The sequence below is a fragment of the Sciurus vulgaris genome (assembly GCF_902686455.1).
Source record: "Sciurus vulgaris genome assembly, chromosome: 13".
Lineage (NCBI taxonomy): Eukaryota > Metazoa > Chordata > Mammalia > Rodentia > Sciuridae > Sciurus > Sciurus vulgaris.
Genome location: NC_136474.1, coordinates 43,801,253 through 43,819,565, shown reverse-complemented (window position 1 = coordinate 43,819,565; position 18,313 = coordinate 43,801,253). Strand labels below are relative to the sequence as shown.

General features: G+C 38.3%; 1 protein-coding gene across 27 annotated transcripts in view; it reads right to left on the bottom strand.

The window, feature by feature from the left end:
- Positions 1 to 18,313, bottom strand: part of DLGAP1 (DLG associated protein 1) — a gene marked incomplete at its 5' end in the record, with an annotated part of 892,564 nt that overhangs the window by 293,629 nt on the left and 580,622 nt on the right. The window contains one exon of one of the 27 annotated variants that reach the window (XM_079108310.1): positions 11,871 to 11,984. The exons of 24 other annotated variants lie outside the window; for them this stretch is intronic. In XM_079108310.1, coding sequence (XP_078964436.1) covers positions 11,871 to 11,921 — 51 coding nt within the window. Of the gene's footprint in view, positions 1 to 11,870; positions 11,985 to 18,313 lie in introns of those variants that run through there. 2 more of the 27 variants (XM_079108312.1, XM_079108315.1) reach the window with 2 other exon arrangements.

Genomic DNA, 18,313 nt, shown 5'->3' with positions numbered 1-18,313 from the left:
ACTCCAACAACATTTTCCCACTACTAATGTAACACCTACCACAGCATCTGGAAACCAGGTGTTTACAAATCTGTCCTACCCACCAGTCTGTAAGCAAATTGAAAGGAGGGATGATGTCATTCATTTGGCAGAGACTATAAGATAAAATGAAGTGCTCATGAAATCTTTGATTATATCAACTGGTTTATTAATATACCTGGTTTATTAATCAACTGAGAAGTATAGGAACCATTAGTCCTGGATTTTCCTCCATCAGCAACAAGGAAGAAACTTGGCATCAGATGTAGGCAAAACATGAGGGACCTCAGCAGAATATGTTCCTGTGCAGGAGGGAGCTGGTATGTGTGCACACGTGTGGATGTACAGGGAGCAGGTAGGGAACGCATGACCAGCATCCAGAAGAGAGGCTTTGTAACTTCCAGAACACTGTAGCTGCTTATTTTTGTGGAGCTCTATGGGAACCAAAACCATATCCCATCCAAGGGTCAACTGAACTTCACCAGGCCAAGGGAACCTCATCACTACATCATGGCAGGACTAGCAAGGCAGAAAACTAAAACTGTCATTTCACCCCAGCGTATTACAAAGCACATTTTATGGATCATCAGTCCTTCAAAGTACTCTGCAGAAGAGGGTTCCAAGATAGTTTAGGAATGCTTTATATTGCCGTCTTCAAAAGTTGCCATACATATTAGCATTTTAAAGATTCCAGAATGTTTGCCAATTATAGAAACCTGAGTATCTCACTCAGTCTCTCAGACTTGACAGTTTTTTCCCCCCACATGAACATCTATGTACATTGTATCGTGGTAAATGTCAACCTCCTCATTTGCAAATGGAGTAAAGGACACCCAGAATGTAAACTATAGTTTACATGGCTAATAAGTGTTAGGATTGGGTCAGAATTCAGATCTCCTTTTGGGCCAGTGAACATTCCATTTCACCATACAACAACTCTTTACTTAACCACTAAACTCTACAAAGTGAAAAATAACTGATTAATATATGAGTACTTTTCAACAACTTGTGAAACTGGTCGAATGTCCGTACATGGATACACAGAGAATGAAACACTGTGTTTAGAGGGAAAAAGCATGACAAAGTCCAGTCTTTAGGAACTTAACATTTTGTGTCGAACCTGTGTCAGTATTTGAATGTCTCAAGATACTGGTGCAAAGAAAATATCATAGTAGAGACACGTAAGTGGTGTGGTTCTTAAAAATAGGTATACATTCCATGTCTTGAATTTTTTACCATGCACCTAGACTATCCTGCCCTTTTGATGGTAAAAACTGTGATGAGAGAAGAAAAGCTTATTCAAGAGAATAAGTGATTATCTTTGGATGTGGAAGTAGACAGATCCCTTGTTCGCGGCATGCACACTCATTATTCCTGTGTCTCCAAATAAGCCCTGGAATTCCATCTTCAATATTTTCTTTCTCACATACACATGAACCCACAGTGTACTGCATATTCAAAAATGGAGTTTTTCCTGTTATGGAAATTGTGCACTGCCTACAGAGAGTAATAATGCTGGTGTATTTCATTTGAGAAAGGGTTTCTTTTGTCATGTTTTCCTTTACCTTTTCACCAATGGGTCAAGCTGACCTTGTGAGAAACGTCCACACTTCCTCTTAGAAACCATGCAAGCTTTCAGTGATCTACATACCTCAGTGTAGCAGGATATGTGGGCACTGAGCCTCCTACTCAAGCTAGCAATTGTTTGTTTAGAGGAAGAGATTCTGAATTAATAGAACAGCATTAAATTAAACCCACTTATGATATTCCCTTTGATAAAAGGAATCATTCTTTTTCCTTGCAGCAAATTTAGACAAATATTTAGGATTAAAAAAAAAAAAAAAAAAAGTCCATTCTGTGCTGGAACGTCCACAGGAAACTTTGTTTTTTTTTTGGAAGGGACTATTTCTTAAATCAGAAAAACAACAACAAAAAACAACTACGTGGTTTCCTCGTTTCTGCCCAAACCCGTCATAGTTCCCCAATATGACTAGATGACATTGAAAAACAGAATAGATAGTGGAGGTGGGGGGTCCAGCGGTATGTGGGGAAGGAAAGGAGAAGCTGCTCAGCATGTCTTTTCCCCAGACATGAAGCAGAGGGAGCGAGACCACCTTTCTCCCCTGCATAGCTGCTCACCGGGCAACTTCCCTTTTTCCATCTAAGAGAAGATGGAAGATTTTGACTTAGTTTCAGGTGTAATATACTTATGGGACATACAGGCAAGAGCAGCCAAATGACTTTCTAAAGGAAAGTCTTGTAAGTAACAATTGATTTTTTTTTTTTTTTTGGCCCAGTTATGTTAGGGGCATAATTTTCTTAAATTTTCTATGAACAACAGCATACATTCGTTTTTTGCTTGGATTTATTAAACATCTCTATGGTTCACATGTTACACAGTAGCCAAAAATGTTGTCTGGGAGGTATTTGAGTATTACCAAATATTTAAATTGGCCACTTCTAGCACATGTGATCAATAAAAGTAGAGGAAAATTGGGATGTCTGACTGGATTTTCTTGTGGAGCATTATCATTGACCAATTTAGGGATTCAACTCAGATAAAATTTTAATTCTTTAATCAAGATACCAGAAGAGAGAGATCTAGAAAAGAGAGCATATCTCAGTGTAAAAATTCTATTACTGTATTGATTAAATAACAGTGAAAGCTTTACAATCTGTTTCTAAAGAAGATGATACAAAAAAGAGATGATACAAATAAAACACTGAGTGAAAAACCGACTACATCAAAATAACTCCTGCAATTTGTCCAGCCGATAAATTGGTGTAGAGATTTGTTTAGGTGATTCATCACAGCACTATTTGTAAAAGCAAAAGTGGGTCGATGAAAAATGCTTCTAACATATTAGTTCTGTAATATGTGATATTACTATTATAGAACATGGTCTTCACGAGGTCAGGGATTTTATTTTGTTCCGTCCTGTGTTTCCAGGGTGTGGAAGAGTGCTCGGCGCAGGGTAAACAGCCGAGTGAATGAACACTCCCACATAACAAAGCCATGCGTGGATATTAAAACGAATGAGGCAGAGCTCTACATACTGATGTGGAAAGCTGACAGTAGACACTAGTAAGTAAGGAAGATCAAGGGCTAGTCTGTGTTTACAGTGTAATGCCAACTTGTTAAAACAGAAAAGAAAATGTGCATACATGCATACATCTCTGTACATGGACCCAGATGTATATTACAGTTTTACATACGTATATTTGAAAATCAAAGGAAAATGTTAAAAAGGTAACAGTTATGTTTGTCTTTTGGAAGTAGGAATGGGACAACAGGTGGGGGGCTTTTAATGCTACATCATTCTGAACTAAAATTTTTCATGATTAACATCTATAATTTTATTAAAAATATGAAGTCAGTGAAAAAATTCCCAAACTTAGGATCATTGTAGATCTCTTTCTTTCTTTCTTTTATTCATTTTCTACAACTGTGAGTAATTTTATCACTTTATTGAAAATCTTGGTGTTCTGAGGGGTTGGATAAGGAAAACATACACCAAGATGTGGCTATGGGATTGGGAGAGGGGATCCGCCCTCTCTCCCTCCCTCCCTCCCTCCCTCCCTCCCCCCCTCCCTCCCTCCCTCCCTCCCTCCCTCCCTCCCTCCCCCCCTCCCTCCCTCCCTCCCTCCCTCCCTCCCTCCCTCCCTCCTTCCTTCCTTCCTTCCTTCCTTCCTTCCTTCCTTCCTTCCTTCCTTCCTTCCTTCCTTCCCGGGATTGAACCCAGAAGACTCTACCACTGAGCTGCATCCATAGCCCTTTTTCTTTTTTCTTTTGACAAAGGGTCTCTCTAAGTTGCAGAGACTGGCCTTGAACTTGTGATCCTCCTGCCTCAGCCTTCTGAGTAGCTGGAATTATAGGTGTATGCCACAATGTCCAGCTTAGGTGTTTTTTTTTTTTTTTTTTAAATTTTAATTTTTTTGGATTGTTTGTTTTTTTAAAGAATTTGTGTGTTTTTTTTTTAAATATTTTCTCAATTCAAAGATATAGCTTCATTACATATAAAAGAGATCTAAAGAACAAAGGAAAAGTGTTTTGTTTGGTTTGGTTTGTTACTCAGGATTGAACCCAGGGGCACTTAACCACTAAGTCCCAGTCCCAGCCCTTTTTTATATATTATTTAGAGGCAGGGTCTCACTAAGTTGCTTAGGGCCTTCCTAAGTTGCTGAGGCTGGCTTTGAATTTGTGATCCGCCTGCCTCTGCCTCCTGAGCCGCTGGGATCACAGACCTACAGGAACAGTGTTTAACTGGAAATTACTGAAATCTGGGCTGGAGAATCAGAAAGCAGAACCTCCAAAGAATCGTTATGGATGTACTGTGCTTCCCTATTCTTCAGCTTCAGCTGGAGTTTTATATTCAGCTAAGAAAATTTACATGTAACTGCATGCAAAACCCCATATGTTCTGTGTCAGTCGGTGCCACTTATTTTCAATGAGCTAAAACAGCTTATTTAAACTTCGAATTTTCCCATTGGGTTTAGACAATTCAGCTGTTTATCCAGCAGCACTCTGCTTAAAAATAGATGAGATGACATTTGTGGGTGCTTTTTAAAAAATATCCTTTGGAGAAAGAAGCAGAACTCTAATGCCACATTTACCATTTCTATTATATAAGAATGGCAAGTTATTGTGGAATGAAAACTTCATAGAAAATATTCCCCTTTCTAACATATAAAGATTAGCTCTTTTGGAACCAATCACAATTGTTGGCTGCATCAGGGCATGCTGAGTTTTACTACTAGGTGATCGTAATAAATTTCATGGAAATATAAACATGTTTGGAAAGCCTTTCTAATGACTGAATATGGAGGTTTTTCTGTTCCTTCAACCACCTCATTACCTACCTTCCTCTCATCTTTCCTTTATCAACTATTTATTGCGTGTCTGCTATGTGGTAAGCATGGTTGTTATAAAACTGAATATAAAGCTGATGTTGAGTATGCTTTATCTGACTGTAAAGGCCTATTTACTAGTTTGCACCAATGTGCTGAAAATGAAGACATGTTTACTATTAGCCTTAAACCTGCTGTCATGTGATTCCATAGACTTGGGGATAAGAATTAAAATAGGTTGAGCTGAAAATATACTATCACCTGAAATTTCAACCTGGGTTGAAGAGAACTACAGTCGATTAAAGTCTGAAATACTAAAATCGGTGTTGCAATCTTGGTAGCATTGCTGATGGCAAAGGATTATGACACCAGGAGGAAATGAAACCCAATGTATCATTTTCCCACCCGGAATAATGTGCCTATCTGGACATCTCACTGATTTTATTTATTAAAAAAATACACTTTAGGAGGAAATTGCATTTATTGAGTAATATGAAAAAGGAAATCAGGTCCATGTGAGGGCACGGTATCTCCTTTACTATGCAGCATTTTTGTCTTTAGTTTTAAAGGAGTTTTCTCTGAGTAGTCAAAAAAGGTAACAGGAGTAGGTTTTCTTCCCTTTGTCAAGTGTTCTCCTGACCCAAATGCTGTCACACAGACTGCAGGCAAATGGATCTGCCCACCAAGGGAGGAACTGCACTTTTAGCCCCTCCTGGCTTGGGACTTGAATACCTGACATGTTCCAAATCTGGTGGGTCACCTGTTTCTGCTCTGAGGTCATGCGCTGACCCAAGTCCATCGTGGTGGGTGGCCAGGTTGGAGCGAGGAGACTTCTCCATCTCACATTTTCTGTGTCCCCTCTGGATCTACTTCCCAGAGGCTGCCTACGTGGCCCTCCTATTGGACACATTGTTTCATCACTCCTGTGTTCTCCTTAGATTCTGCAAAAGCTTTTAATGGTCTGAGCGCCCCCTACGAAGAGCAGGGATTCTGTGTTTTCTTTCAAATAGCATGGTCGAGTTCTGAGCACCCTGTGGCATTTTGTAAAAGTGATAAACACTAATGATGAACAACGAAGCAGGCTCTGGAGTCCCTGGGGCTAGCTACAGGAGAACTCAGGATGAGGGGGGAGGGGCAGGGAAATAAATCGATTTCTAACACAAAGGAGAGATTTAGCCTGGTATTAGATCCAACTGCTACATGTGGAAAAGTTTGTTAATAAGATGGCACAGGGATTTTGTGAGGCGGAGCCAAGCATGCAGAATAGGCTTTCAAGATGTGTTTTCCATCTTCCTTCCAATTTTGGGTGTTATGATGTAACAGGATCTTGGAATCCAAGCATATGTTATTTTCTTTCTTCTCTTCCTTTTATGTTTAAAACTCCACTAACATAAATTAGCTCTCCCTCTTCAATAACTTAGAATGTTTGTTCACTTTCTATAAAGATGGAGTCATTAGAAATGATTTGAGATTGGGGTATATTTCCCTCTTACAACTCTGTCCAGCTCTGTTTTGGTGAGGTTGATGACACTGGTGTGAATACATTAATTTTGGCAGGCAATGAACATTATTAATGCTTTATGCAAGTACATCCTCCTTTTTGCAAACAAAACTTTGAACACCGAATTGCATAAAAATAGACATAATTGATATTTCATTTTAAGAAAGCAAAATACACTATGTTAACAAATTCATGGACAGGGACATAGGTAAGTACTGCATACATTTTTTTTCTCACTAGTGATTTGTTAATTTACATGAGATAATTTGTATTTTAATATGAACATGACATGTTCCCACTTACTATTTATTTTTGCAACAAAAAGATTATAGTTGCATTCATTTAGAAATTTTGCATCAAACATAGCAACTTTATCTTTTTTAAGGAAAAAAAACCTGTGAATCCAATTTTTTTACAATTATTTTTTGCTTTTTGAGAGATTAGGGTGGAAGGATGCATTTGTTTAGACACTGACCCACGATCCCTGCACTTCATATTTCCTTCATCCTATAATTGTGCCCACAGTATGCAATGAATGATTCAATTCATCCATCCATTTATTCTCATATTGAATGCCTCCTCTATGCCGAGGACTGTCGGAGCAGAAGACACAGATGCTGTGCACCTCAGTAGTCTCTTTCTAGATTTCCTCTAACTCAGGCATGGGATACCTTTATCCACATATATGGGCACACATTGAGTACTTAGAGGACCTCTCCACCCCACACCATCAGTCTTTGTAATATCATCTTTTTATATTAACCTTTTTTTTCCTTTTTGATCAGCTCATTTTGAGTTAGCTTTCATTTCTCAAACCATCACTGTATTACTTTCCTCTGGCCGATATATCAAATCACCACAAGCTCAGCGGCTTTAAAAACAAGTCACTTTTTTCCCTTACAGTTTTGAAGGCCAGAGGTCCACAGTAGAGTCAATGAGCAAAAACCCAGCTATTGGCAAGGATGAGTGCCCCCTTGAGGACCTAAGGGAAAATTCATTTCCTTGCTTTGTTCCATTTGTTGGCTCAAGGCCTCTTCCATCATCTAAACCAAAAGTACAGTCTCTGCGAATTCCTTTGTGTTCCCATGGTCAAATGTCTTTCTTCTGTGGTCCAAGTCTTATTTTTATAAGGACACTTGTGATTACATTTAGGATCCACTTAGATAATCCAGGATAATCTCATGTAGCAAGATACTTAAGATACTTAATGTAATCACATCTGTAAAGTCCTATTGGCCATGCAAAATAATGTTCACTGTTTCCTGGGATGAGAATATGGTGGCATTATTCTACTTACTACAACCACCTATGCCATCAGCATCATCAATTGAGGACTTGTGGCAAGCATTACTTTAAGGGGTACATGCCATTGTTATCTCCATTTTACAGATGAAGAAATGGAGGCATGGAAAGGTGAAGTAACCTGATGGGGTCATGTAGATGGAGAAATGGTAGAAAGAGGATTCCAACCTCGTTCTGTCCAGCTCAAAAGCTATTACTCACACCAACTGTATTGTCTCTCACATTTTGCAGTTGGGTGCATCTGTGTGTTGGTGTGGATCACACCAACACGGCCAACACATAATGGGAAATGTCCCAGAAATTGTACATGTCCCTTCTGTAGTTATACTTCTAGCTATTACTTCTGCAGAGAGCACTGCTAATTAAGCGGCTGGGTGTGAACAAGTAGCAGTTTGCTTCTCCAATGAAAGACCATTGGAAGCCCCCTAAGTAGGCTGACATCAGGCTAAGGCTGAAAAACAGTAAGGACCAACGTAGTTTGAGCAAAAGCACTGTGGAAAGAGTAATCATAGAGCAGGACCAAGAAAATTGTCCCTGTTGAAAAGGACAATGCAAATGTAACAGAAATGCAAGGCCCAGCTACTTTCACTGAAGACAAAGTGAAAAAGGTTAAAAACTTGGGTAGACACAGGGGTTGTAAGAGAAAGCATGAGAATAAAGAATACTGTAGCACCTTCAGAAAAAAGTCCCTTCAGATTAACAACAAGGAAAAAACATACTTAAGGCAGACTGCTGGAAGTCAGAAAGCAAATGAACACTGGCAGCTAGTGAAAAATGAAGGATTTTTCTATGATTACTCTACATTATTAAGAATAAAGTTTTCCTCTCATTCTAAGGAGGCAGTGGGTCATGTGGAGAGCTGTTATAGAATCAAACAAACTGAGGGGCCCATTCTTTATTATTAATGTCACTTATGGCCACTTGAGCCCAACAACTCCAATAAAAGACTGGACATCTACCTTCATGGAACTGGCAGGCTAGTGCAAGAGTCAAACAAACAGGCAATTATACAGAAAATAGAAATTGTATGATAAAGAAATAATGGGTACTATGAAACATATTGGGAGACAGTATCTGACTCCAACTTGGTCAGTCATAAAGGACTTCATAGAGAAAGTGCTATGTTAGATGAGACTAGAAGTTTGAGAAGGGGTTAGGTAGGGAAGGGAGGAGTTTGAGGTGATGGATAGAAGAGACAAAAGAGGAAGCAGCTCCTGAAAAGGCTCTGGGCAAGAGCACATGACACCTGGAAGAAAGGGAAAACACCAGAATGGCTGAAGTGCAAAGTGAACAGAGGAAGAATTAGGAAACGAAAATGTGAAGGAAAAAGGTCCCCAATTGTGTCTGACACTGTAAGTCACATTAAAGTTTAGACTTCATTCCAAGGGTAAAATGGAAATATCAAATGATTTTTAAGTAAAAGACTTAGTGATTCTACATGCGTTTTCAGAAAGATCATTTGATCTGTAGTATGCAGAATGGACTGGATCAAGGGGAAGCTTGATTGTGTTGGAGGTATTTACAAAAATCTAGGTAAGAAATGATGGAGATTTAACAGGGATAATGGCAGATGAATGGAAAGAAGTGGAGAGAAATTTAAGACATATAGAATTAGGTGGTTTTTCCATTCATTCATCTGTTCAATTAAGTTTTATAGGTCTTTCTTGGAGACAAGATACGAGAATGAGGTAGAGAGAAGTATCAAGGTTGCCCCTAATATTTCTGGATTTTAAAAGAAGGTAGCTGGTGATGTCATTTACAGGGGTAGGAAACCCAGGGTAGAGGCTCACGGGGAGGACACTAAGTTTAGACATGGTAGGTTCAGGAAATGCCTTTATTTTTGCAACCCCTATATCTTTGGGTTCCCCAGTCTGTGAGCATAAATGAGGTCACACTAACAATGACAACCAAATCCAGTGATATTTTAGTCCCCTCTCATCTTTGTTTTTCCTGCAGTTAATTCTGATTGTGCCCAAGAATGGGCTTCACATGCATTGGGAACAAATCTGTTTGCTGCCTTCTGTCAGACCTCCTTGCCGTGGTGCCAAGAACGTTTTATGATGGTGGACCATCTGTATCAAAGCTGCCACCTCAGTCACCACTGTCCTCAGTTGGCAGCTGCTCCCTGGTCTTTACTATTTGTGTGTGTGTGGGCATGCACATCACATGTGAGGTGGTGATACTGTTTTCTTTAGATTGTCTCCATTAATTTAGTGACACACAGTTAGTGTGTGAGTGGGGTAAATAACATATGTCTTCCAGAAATACCTTAATGGCCTGACTTCACATCTCAACGTCACTTCAGTAAAAGATCTCAAAAAGGATGGTGACCAAACAGCCTTTCCCATTTTCACTGTTGAGTTGGTTTGGGGTGAATACAGTGGATAAAAGTCTTGCTGGTATAAATATCTTCTTATTGTACAAATGGCAGGAAGATGACAACATGGTTATTGCAAAGGTTTGTTTCCTAGTTTGTTTCTGGCAGCTTTAAGATGGGCATAGAGCAATCCATAGGTTCTGGGTTAGTGATAATAGGGAGAAGGAAATGGGAAAAATGTCAAAATCAAAGAAGCAAAATAGTGCATGGGGCAGCCAGGAAGGTGTGGAGGGATGAAGTATGAGAGAGAAAGGGGGAAAAAGAGGAAAATAAAGCAAATATGTTTCAAATCCAAAACAACCCACTATGTCTGAGTTTTCTATGCAGCCCTATAAACAGAATAGCTGTGAAATTGAACATATTTTAAAACCCTGAAGTATGAATAGGTAACATATGTCTGTCTTGTTATTCTTAAAAATTAACCATGATAGAAAAGAATTCCACACTCTGACTTCTCATAGGTTTACTAAATTAGATGCATTTCAGGAGAATTGTCTAAATTTATAGGCAGACCATGGATGATGTTTTAGGTAGAAACAAGTCATTATTGGTAAATATTGCTAAATACCTGTGTTCACATTCTTAGTATCCCATTTATACTTCCAGGAACAACAGACATGGTGAAAAATGTAAAGGGAAGAAAGAAAAGTTCTTTATCTATAAAATCTGATGGTGATGTTTAAAGACTTTCTTGAAATAAACTACTCCCTGCCCACAATTCATTTCTCACGCATAAAAACAATACAAAGATGATACTGTGGGAACAGGAGGAAGAGTTACTTTCCATTTCTCCAAATGTTTCCCATGTACTTTAGCTGTTTTTGAATAGACCTTCTGAAATATTTTTTGAGGTCACCCACTTTGAGAGAATAGAATCTGAGTTTCAGGTGATATAGCAAGCCCAGAATGCCTAAAAACATAAATCTTCATTATATTTTCCACTTTTGTTATTCTTATAGAAAGACTACAATTTCTTCTCCATCTTGCTAAGCCATTGCTAGTTTTAAGGATTTGTGCTATGATCTGCATGAAATCAAAATCCCTGTGTTAAACACCAAAAAGCTGCATCACAAAAAGTGAAGCCAAACTAGTAATTATCTCATCACTTCTTGTTTTTGAGATATAGTGACCAGGGTAGTGATAAAAGTCTTAGAAAGATCTGATTGCTTCTACTTCCATGAACTTAGTGGACAAGTACATTTCACCCATGAACTGAAATCATTGCAGCCACGGCAAATCAGGAAGGTAATAAGAAAAATTCAGTATGCTACTACTTTAAAAATACAATCTTACAAAATGAAATCCACCTCAACCGAAGCTGTGGAATAATTTTAGCAATTGAAAATTACTACCTTCTTTAGAATAACATGTACTTAGAAATGAAATGATTCAAAAACCAACATGATGTATATATTCTGCTTTCTTTAGAGCAAATTCGACATCAATTTACATTTTATCATGATAAATACCTTCAACAATCAGTGCTTAAATAATTCATTCTATCTTTGTTACATCTAAATATTCTGCTGTTTAACTAACTTCACTCTGCATTATAGATGATAAAAAATAATATACGAATGTCATTCTTACTAAAAAGCTAGGTTTCTCCCTCAGCCCCTCTAGCATCCCAAAGCAACTGCATCCAAGGAAAAGGGTGCATTGGGGGTACTCTTTATAAAACTGTCCATCCCCACAGACATCATGAATCCTAAAATCATCTCCAGCATGTTAAAAGAAAAATTATGGATTAACACAGAAGTCAAACACTAAAAGAAACTATTTCTTTTTCCTTTCCACACCCCAGAATTGGTAGTATTAGCTTACCTTATTAGCTGAAATGCCAAACAGAATGTCTTTATGGAAAATTAAGTTCATTATTCATCTCAGCTTTGATTTGGAATAGTGCAGCTGAGAGCACTTAGCCTCTCTCTATGATTTGCCGATGCAAAGTGGGTGAGTAAGGCAGTAAACACAGGGCTTGGGGGTGGAGGGAGAGTGATTGGCGATGGCTCACAACTCTAGACTTGCAACTTTATATTTTCATTCATATGAAGATGGAATCAAATCTTCACGGAAGTCTACCACTTAAGCGAATACTGAGCGCAGATTTTTAAGCCTGTGTAATTTTGCATAGTAGTGCAGTTACAGAGTGTGGAGCAGGCTCACTGCCCCAGCAAAATGACATCGCTCTCTTTCATTATCTCTGTGGATTCTTGGGCTATTGATTCACCCTGCAGCATATTTGGGGGTTATGTGTATTCTGTCAAAGAGAAGTTCATGTGGGGGAGCGATCCCTGAAATTTGCAAACAAAAAATGCCTGATGGTCTCACTAGCAATGGAAAGACAGAGGCAGTTTTCAATTTTGTGCACACAGGGGAACTGGATACAACATTTGGATATGGCACCAACAGAGACTCTGAGGATCCAGGAGTAAAATAACAGTAGATATCTGTATGTTGTATCTTAATTTTTTTTTCTTTTGGAAGAAAATTAAGTAATATTCTTTGATTTATTAAGTTTCTTTAAGAGAAGTAAACACATTTTAGAAACCTCTAGGTAAATTCTTAATTTTTTGAAACATTAACTTCCATAGAGAAACATCCCAGAAAATACTTGTTCAGTGTGTATCTCATTTCTAGATGGGGCAAAAGAACTGCTGTGGCTTGTTCTCCCAAGTGTTTTACTTCATAAGTTTTGTGTAGGCTGTGTTTATTAAGATCTGGCTTTCTCAACAGAAATCACCAGTCACCATAGGAAGACCAGTTTTAGGTTATCAACAGACAAGATCAATATGGCTGCCAAGCAATTTTAGTTTAGAGCAAAGGCTTTTTAACTTTTATTGTTTTGTCACTGGAAAACCAAACCCCCAAATTCTCCTCTCCTGAATCCATAAAAGGCCAGGCTATCTTTAATGAGAAAGTATAAAGAAAAGGGATAGTTAAATGATTGAGTTATCTAAAAATGTTTAGCACAGTGTTATCATATGATCCAGCAATTATGCTCTTAGGCATATACAGGGAAAAATGAAAACAAATTTTTCACAGAAAAATTGGGAAACAAATATTTGTAGGATCATTATTCAGAACAGCAAGAACAGAAATAACCCTAATGTCCACAGACTCATGAATGGGATAACAAAAATGCAGCATGTCCATATACTTGACAATAAAAAGAAATGACATACTGACACATTCTACAATATGGATGGATTTTGAAAACAGTATGCTGATTATAAGAAGTCAGACACAAAAGATCACATGCTTTATGATTCCAATTTATAAAGAAATGTCCAGCAGAGACAGAAACTACAAAGTAGACTAGTAGTTGTCCTGGGAAGGAAGTGCTGGGAAGTTACAGCTCATGTCTACAAGGTCTCCTACTGGAGAGTGAAGAAAATGTTTTTAGCTTTGATTTTGGTGTACAACTCTGTGGATATACTAAAAACACCAAATTGTACACTTCGAATAGGTGAATTTAAAGCTTTGTGAATGGAATCTCAATAAGGATGTTCATAAAACTAATTTGTCATGGAAAGTTGCCGAGTAATGCTTATTGTTACATGAATTAGTCATATATAATAAATTCTATTAAAGGCAGGTAGAGAGAGGTAAAGGAGGAGAAAGAACGAACCCAGATGTGTGTGACTCTTGAGGACTGAAGGGCTGTAGGTAGAACTGAAGAACCATCTGTGCTGATGTTTTATTGCAGCTTTCTTTTTTTTTTTTTTTTTTTTAAATATTTTTAGTGGTAGATGGACACAATACCTTTATTTTATTTACTTATTTTTATGTGGTGCTGAGGATCAAATCCAGTGCCTCACATGTGCTAGGCAAGTGCTCTACCACTGAGCCACAACCCTAGCCCTTGCAGCTAACTTTCAAGGAGAATATCATGCTAAGTGAAATAAGCCAGTTCCAAAAACCAAAGGCTGAATGTTTTCCCTGATAAGTGGAATAGATAAGGGAATGATATCTAGTGGGGGAGGGGGAGGGGGTGAGAGAAGTATGGAGAAACTTTAGATTACACAGAGAGAAATGAGGAGGGGTATGAAAAATGGTGGATTGAGACAGACATCATTACTCTGTACATGTATGATTACATGAATGGTATGAATCTGCATCCTGCACAACCATAGAAATGAAAAGATGTACCCCATTTGTGTATAATGAATCAAAATTCAGTCTGTAAGAAATAAAAAAAAATTAAAAAAAGAAAAGGAAAACCCTCAACATCAGAGAGAGGAGAGTGAAGAAGATGAAGAGGAGGAAGGGGAGAATAAAGAAGGAAACAGGAAGAGGAAGAAGAAGAGAACAAAGAGAAAAGGGAAGAAAGAGAAGGAAGAGGAAGTGGAGGAAGGAGAACGAGAGGACGGACACTTGTTTTTGATGAGATAACATGAATAGGCAGATGACTCAAGAGGGAAAGCAGGATCACAAAACTTAATCACACTGATAGGAATCAAGTGATCTAGATGAGAATAAAAGAAGAAAGCCCTTGAAACCAAAAGCATTGGACAATAAGGGGTTTGAAGTATTTTGATCAAAGAAACTTGAAATTTTAAATGTGGAGGATAGGTTCTCAATTAAGGAACAGTACAGGGAGTGATGAGTGCCTACAAGAGTTACACCAAGGGGCTAAAGCCCAGAGTGAAATGAGGTTTCTGAATTTTTTTTTTTTAAGTCCTTAGAACAAATAGAAGAACAAGGAAAATCCCAAAGTCTGCTCCAGATGGTTTAATGTGAACAGATGATGATGACGAAGGAGGAAGAAGAGGTGGAGGAGCAGGGAGGAGGAGGGAGAAGAAAGGCAAAATATCAAACTCTCAAACTTTTGTTTTCCTACTCTTGTCTCTATCCAGTGACATGAGCTTCACATTGGAAAGGGTAGAAGAAAAAACAAGGTGAGGAGTAACCTGAACCACAGGAAAATTTCTCCAATGCAGATACTGCATAAATTCATATTATCTTTCCAGAACTCCCAAATGAACTTCAGGTACTTGACAACTTCATTTAAATACTTCAAAACACTGCATTCATGGCACCTTCCAAATCAAACTCTTTCTGTCTCCATCTCTACCCTCCAGAGTAAATATACTGGGGTTCTTCTGGAGTTTCCTACTTCTGTGAAGGAGTCACCAACTTTTATGCAAGTCAGGAACATAAGTACTCTTATGGACACTTTCCTCTTTCTCCACCTCACCAAATCCCATAGATTTGAAATCTGGACACTACCCACTTGCCCCAATATCATTGTTATCCTCTTAGTTCCAGCCACCTTTTTTTTTTTTTTTTTTAAACCTAGAATACTGTATTTGTCTTCTCATTGGTTTTCCTTTTCCATTGCTTTTCTGTTTTCACACTTTGCAAAGAAATGTTTTTAAAGACAAAGTAAATATCAGCCTTCCCCAATCCTCCCTCCCACATGAACAAGGACCTAAAGGTTTACATTTTAAACATGGTCTGATGGAGTCCTGCATATCTCCGCAGACTTATCTCCTATCCTTGTGGTGATCTAGCCACACTAGGCTCATTTCTGGCCCTTTTGTTTCTGCCTTTGCATATGCTTGTCCTTCTGCTTCAGACATGATTCCCTGGACTCATCCGGTTTCGGCTAGTTCTCCCTTTGGATCCCGTCCCAGCCATTACTTCCTAAGACATGCTTTGCTGAACTTCTCATCAATATGCTCTTACATAATCTCCTTTATAGGGACTGAGCCAGGTGATCACTTGGGAAAGGTTTTTACTTAGGAGCAGAAAGGTCAAAAGGTGCAGGGGCCACTACACTCATAGCATCTTTTAAAAGACTCACTCTTGATTAAACTCATTATGGTAAGACCTGACTTATTGTTGGCCACTCTTCTAATATGGCAAGGAAAAAGGGGTATGTTGCGGGGAGAAAAGGCAGGGAGTAAACATTTTGGTTTTGGGAACCGGGAAGTCTGACCTGATCTTTGGTGGCAGATGTTGTTGGACAGTGCTAAAAAATGCCAGCCGCATATACCTTAGAATCCATGAGAACTTCAGTCGTGTGGGAAGCTGAATTCAGCCACAGTGCCCCTTAATGGAGACAGGGACCACCCTGATTACAGACAGTACCTTGCTAGAAGAGCTGAATAATTCAATAATATCCATGGTAGTAGATTTACATTCATTTGTGTGATTGATTTCAATAATGTTTATCTCACCACTGGACAATAGGGTGCAGGAGAGCTGGACCAAAACCTTTCTGATCATCACTGTATATTTTGCGTATACATAGAGCCTAGCAATAGTAGATATTTAATAATTTTTTGAATGAATGAATAGCAAAGCTCTTAAATTAGTAGGCTGGAGTGAGAAGGTGATGAGAGTACAATTGCCACTAGCAAAAGATTCAAAGCTTGTGTTTCATAAAGGGCATCAGTATTATATTCTTGTTTAAAATCTGGCCCTTCTGTATCTTTCCCTGGTCAATTTAGCACTACATCATTAAAATCTGCCATTAGCCCAACACATACATTTTTCTTATAAAGTCAGTATTCAGGATGTTGGGTTAAAACATTGTAAGACTTATTAGGTTAAAAATTCAATTTTCTCAATTAGGACATTCTTTTTAAAAGATAACACATCTAAAAACAGTAAGATTGAGTTTTTATGCCAAATTCTAACTCCAAGAGCTTTTGGTAGGATCCTGGATTCAATGTGAGTAAGGATGGCAGCAAAAGTCTAAAGATGGACAAGACTTTTGAATCTTCAAAAAGATTTGATTTACACATAGCAGCTTGATGGGTTTGACTTTGTAGCTTTGCTTCATTCTAGAATAGGTAGTTCAACAGAAGGTCTCTGAGTGCTGAGAGCAATGTGATAAGCTGAATGCAATTTATTTTTATTTTTAAAGATTAACTTGGTTGGTAGGTAAACACAAACACCAAATTTCCTTATGCAAAGTTATCTTCATAGCAAAACAAACAACAACAACAACAAAACAGAGGGAAAATATTTCCAACAGGATCCATTTCCACAAGAACTGAATTTGCTCACTTCTCTTGGAATCCAATCCAAACAACAAAAACAACAATGGAACAAAATGAAAAGAAATACCCACAAATTACATTTTTAGCAAAAGCAGCAGAACATCTCCAAATTCCAAAGTCAGAGTCAGAAAGCCACGGAGGGAAGTGAGATTAATGTGGTAAATAGATGGGAGGTATTTTAGGGATCTTGATGCTGCAGCAGAGCTCAGAAATATTCATTGAATATTCACTTCCCCAAAGGAATATTCCCTCCCCAAAAGTGTGGGCTTTAATCTAGAAGGCAAGCGCTGTGGAAAAGACGGGGGTTAATGTAACTGGTGGAAGATGAATGGCACATCTCATTAAGGGCCAGAAAAATTCTAAACTGTTTATGAAAATTACTCTGTAATCTGTATCCCCATGTGTCAGACAACCTGTGAAGTAAATCATGATGTAATTGAGGAGGAACAGAATTAAGTTTGGTCCTCAGTGTCAAGGGACACGTGATTATATAGATACATCATATCACAAGGAGCTGTTCATAACTATAACAGCAACAAAGGAAGCCCTTGATGGTCAGAAAATTACTCTCTACCCTTGCCACCCCCAGGAACCTTCTAACTGTCTAGGAAAATCCAACTCATTCAAATGGGAGTAACATAAAAGTAACATGAAGATCCTATAAGACATGTGAAAAAGAGCAGCCACAAATTTCTTGTAGATAATGAAAACTCATCTGAAAAATATGTTGTCAGAAATAAGATTTAAGTACCTAGCCCAGAATCTCATTATTAAGTGAATAATTAATAAAGCAATTACAGCTATAAGGGAAAGATCCTAAAGTAGAATTAGAAGAACTCAGGGAAGAATGGAGTGATCAACAGGGTGTTATTGGCAGATTGCTGCAGGATGTGAAACAGGAATTGGTAGAATTGAAGGGAAGGAAGGTAAATAGAAAGGCACCAAAGATAAAAATGAAAAAGAGCAAATAAATGATACAGAGGTACAAAACATAGAGAAGGATTAGAGATGGGCTGGGGTTGTGTGTCAGTGGTAAAGCACTTGCCTAGCACGTGTGAGGCACTGGGTTCGATCCTCAGCACCACATAAAAATAAATAAATACAATAAAGGTATTGTGCCCATCTACAACTAAAAAAAGTATTTTTTTAAAAGAAGGATTAGAGAGAAAGGAAAGTACATTTAAGCCAGGCAAAGGAGACTCAACATGGACATAGTCATAAACCCCAAAAGAGAAAGTCAGAACAACCCCATTT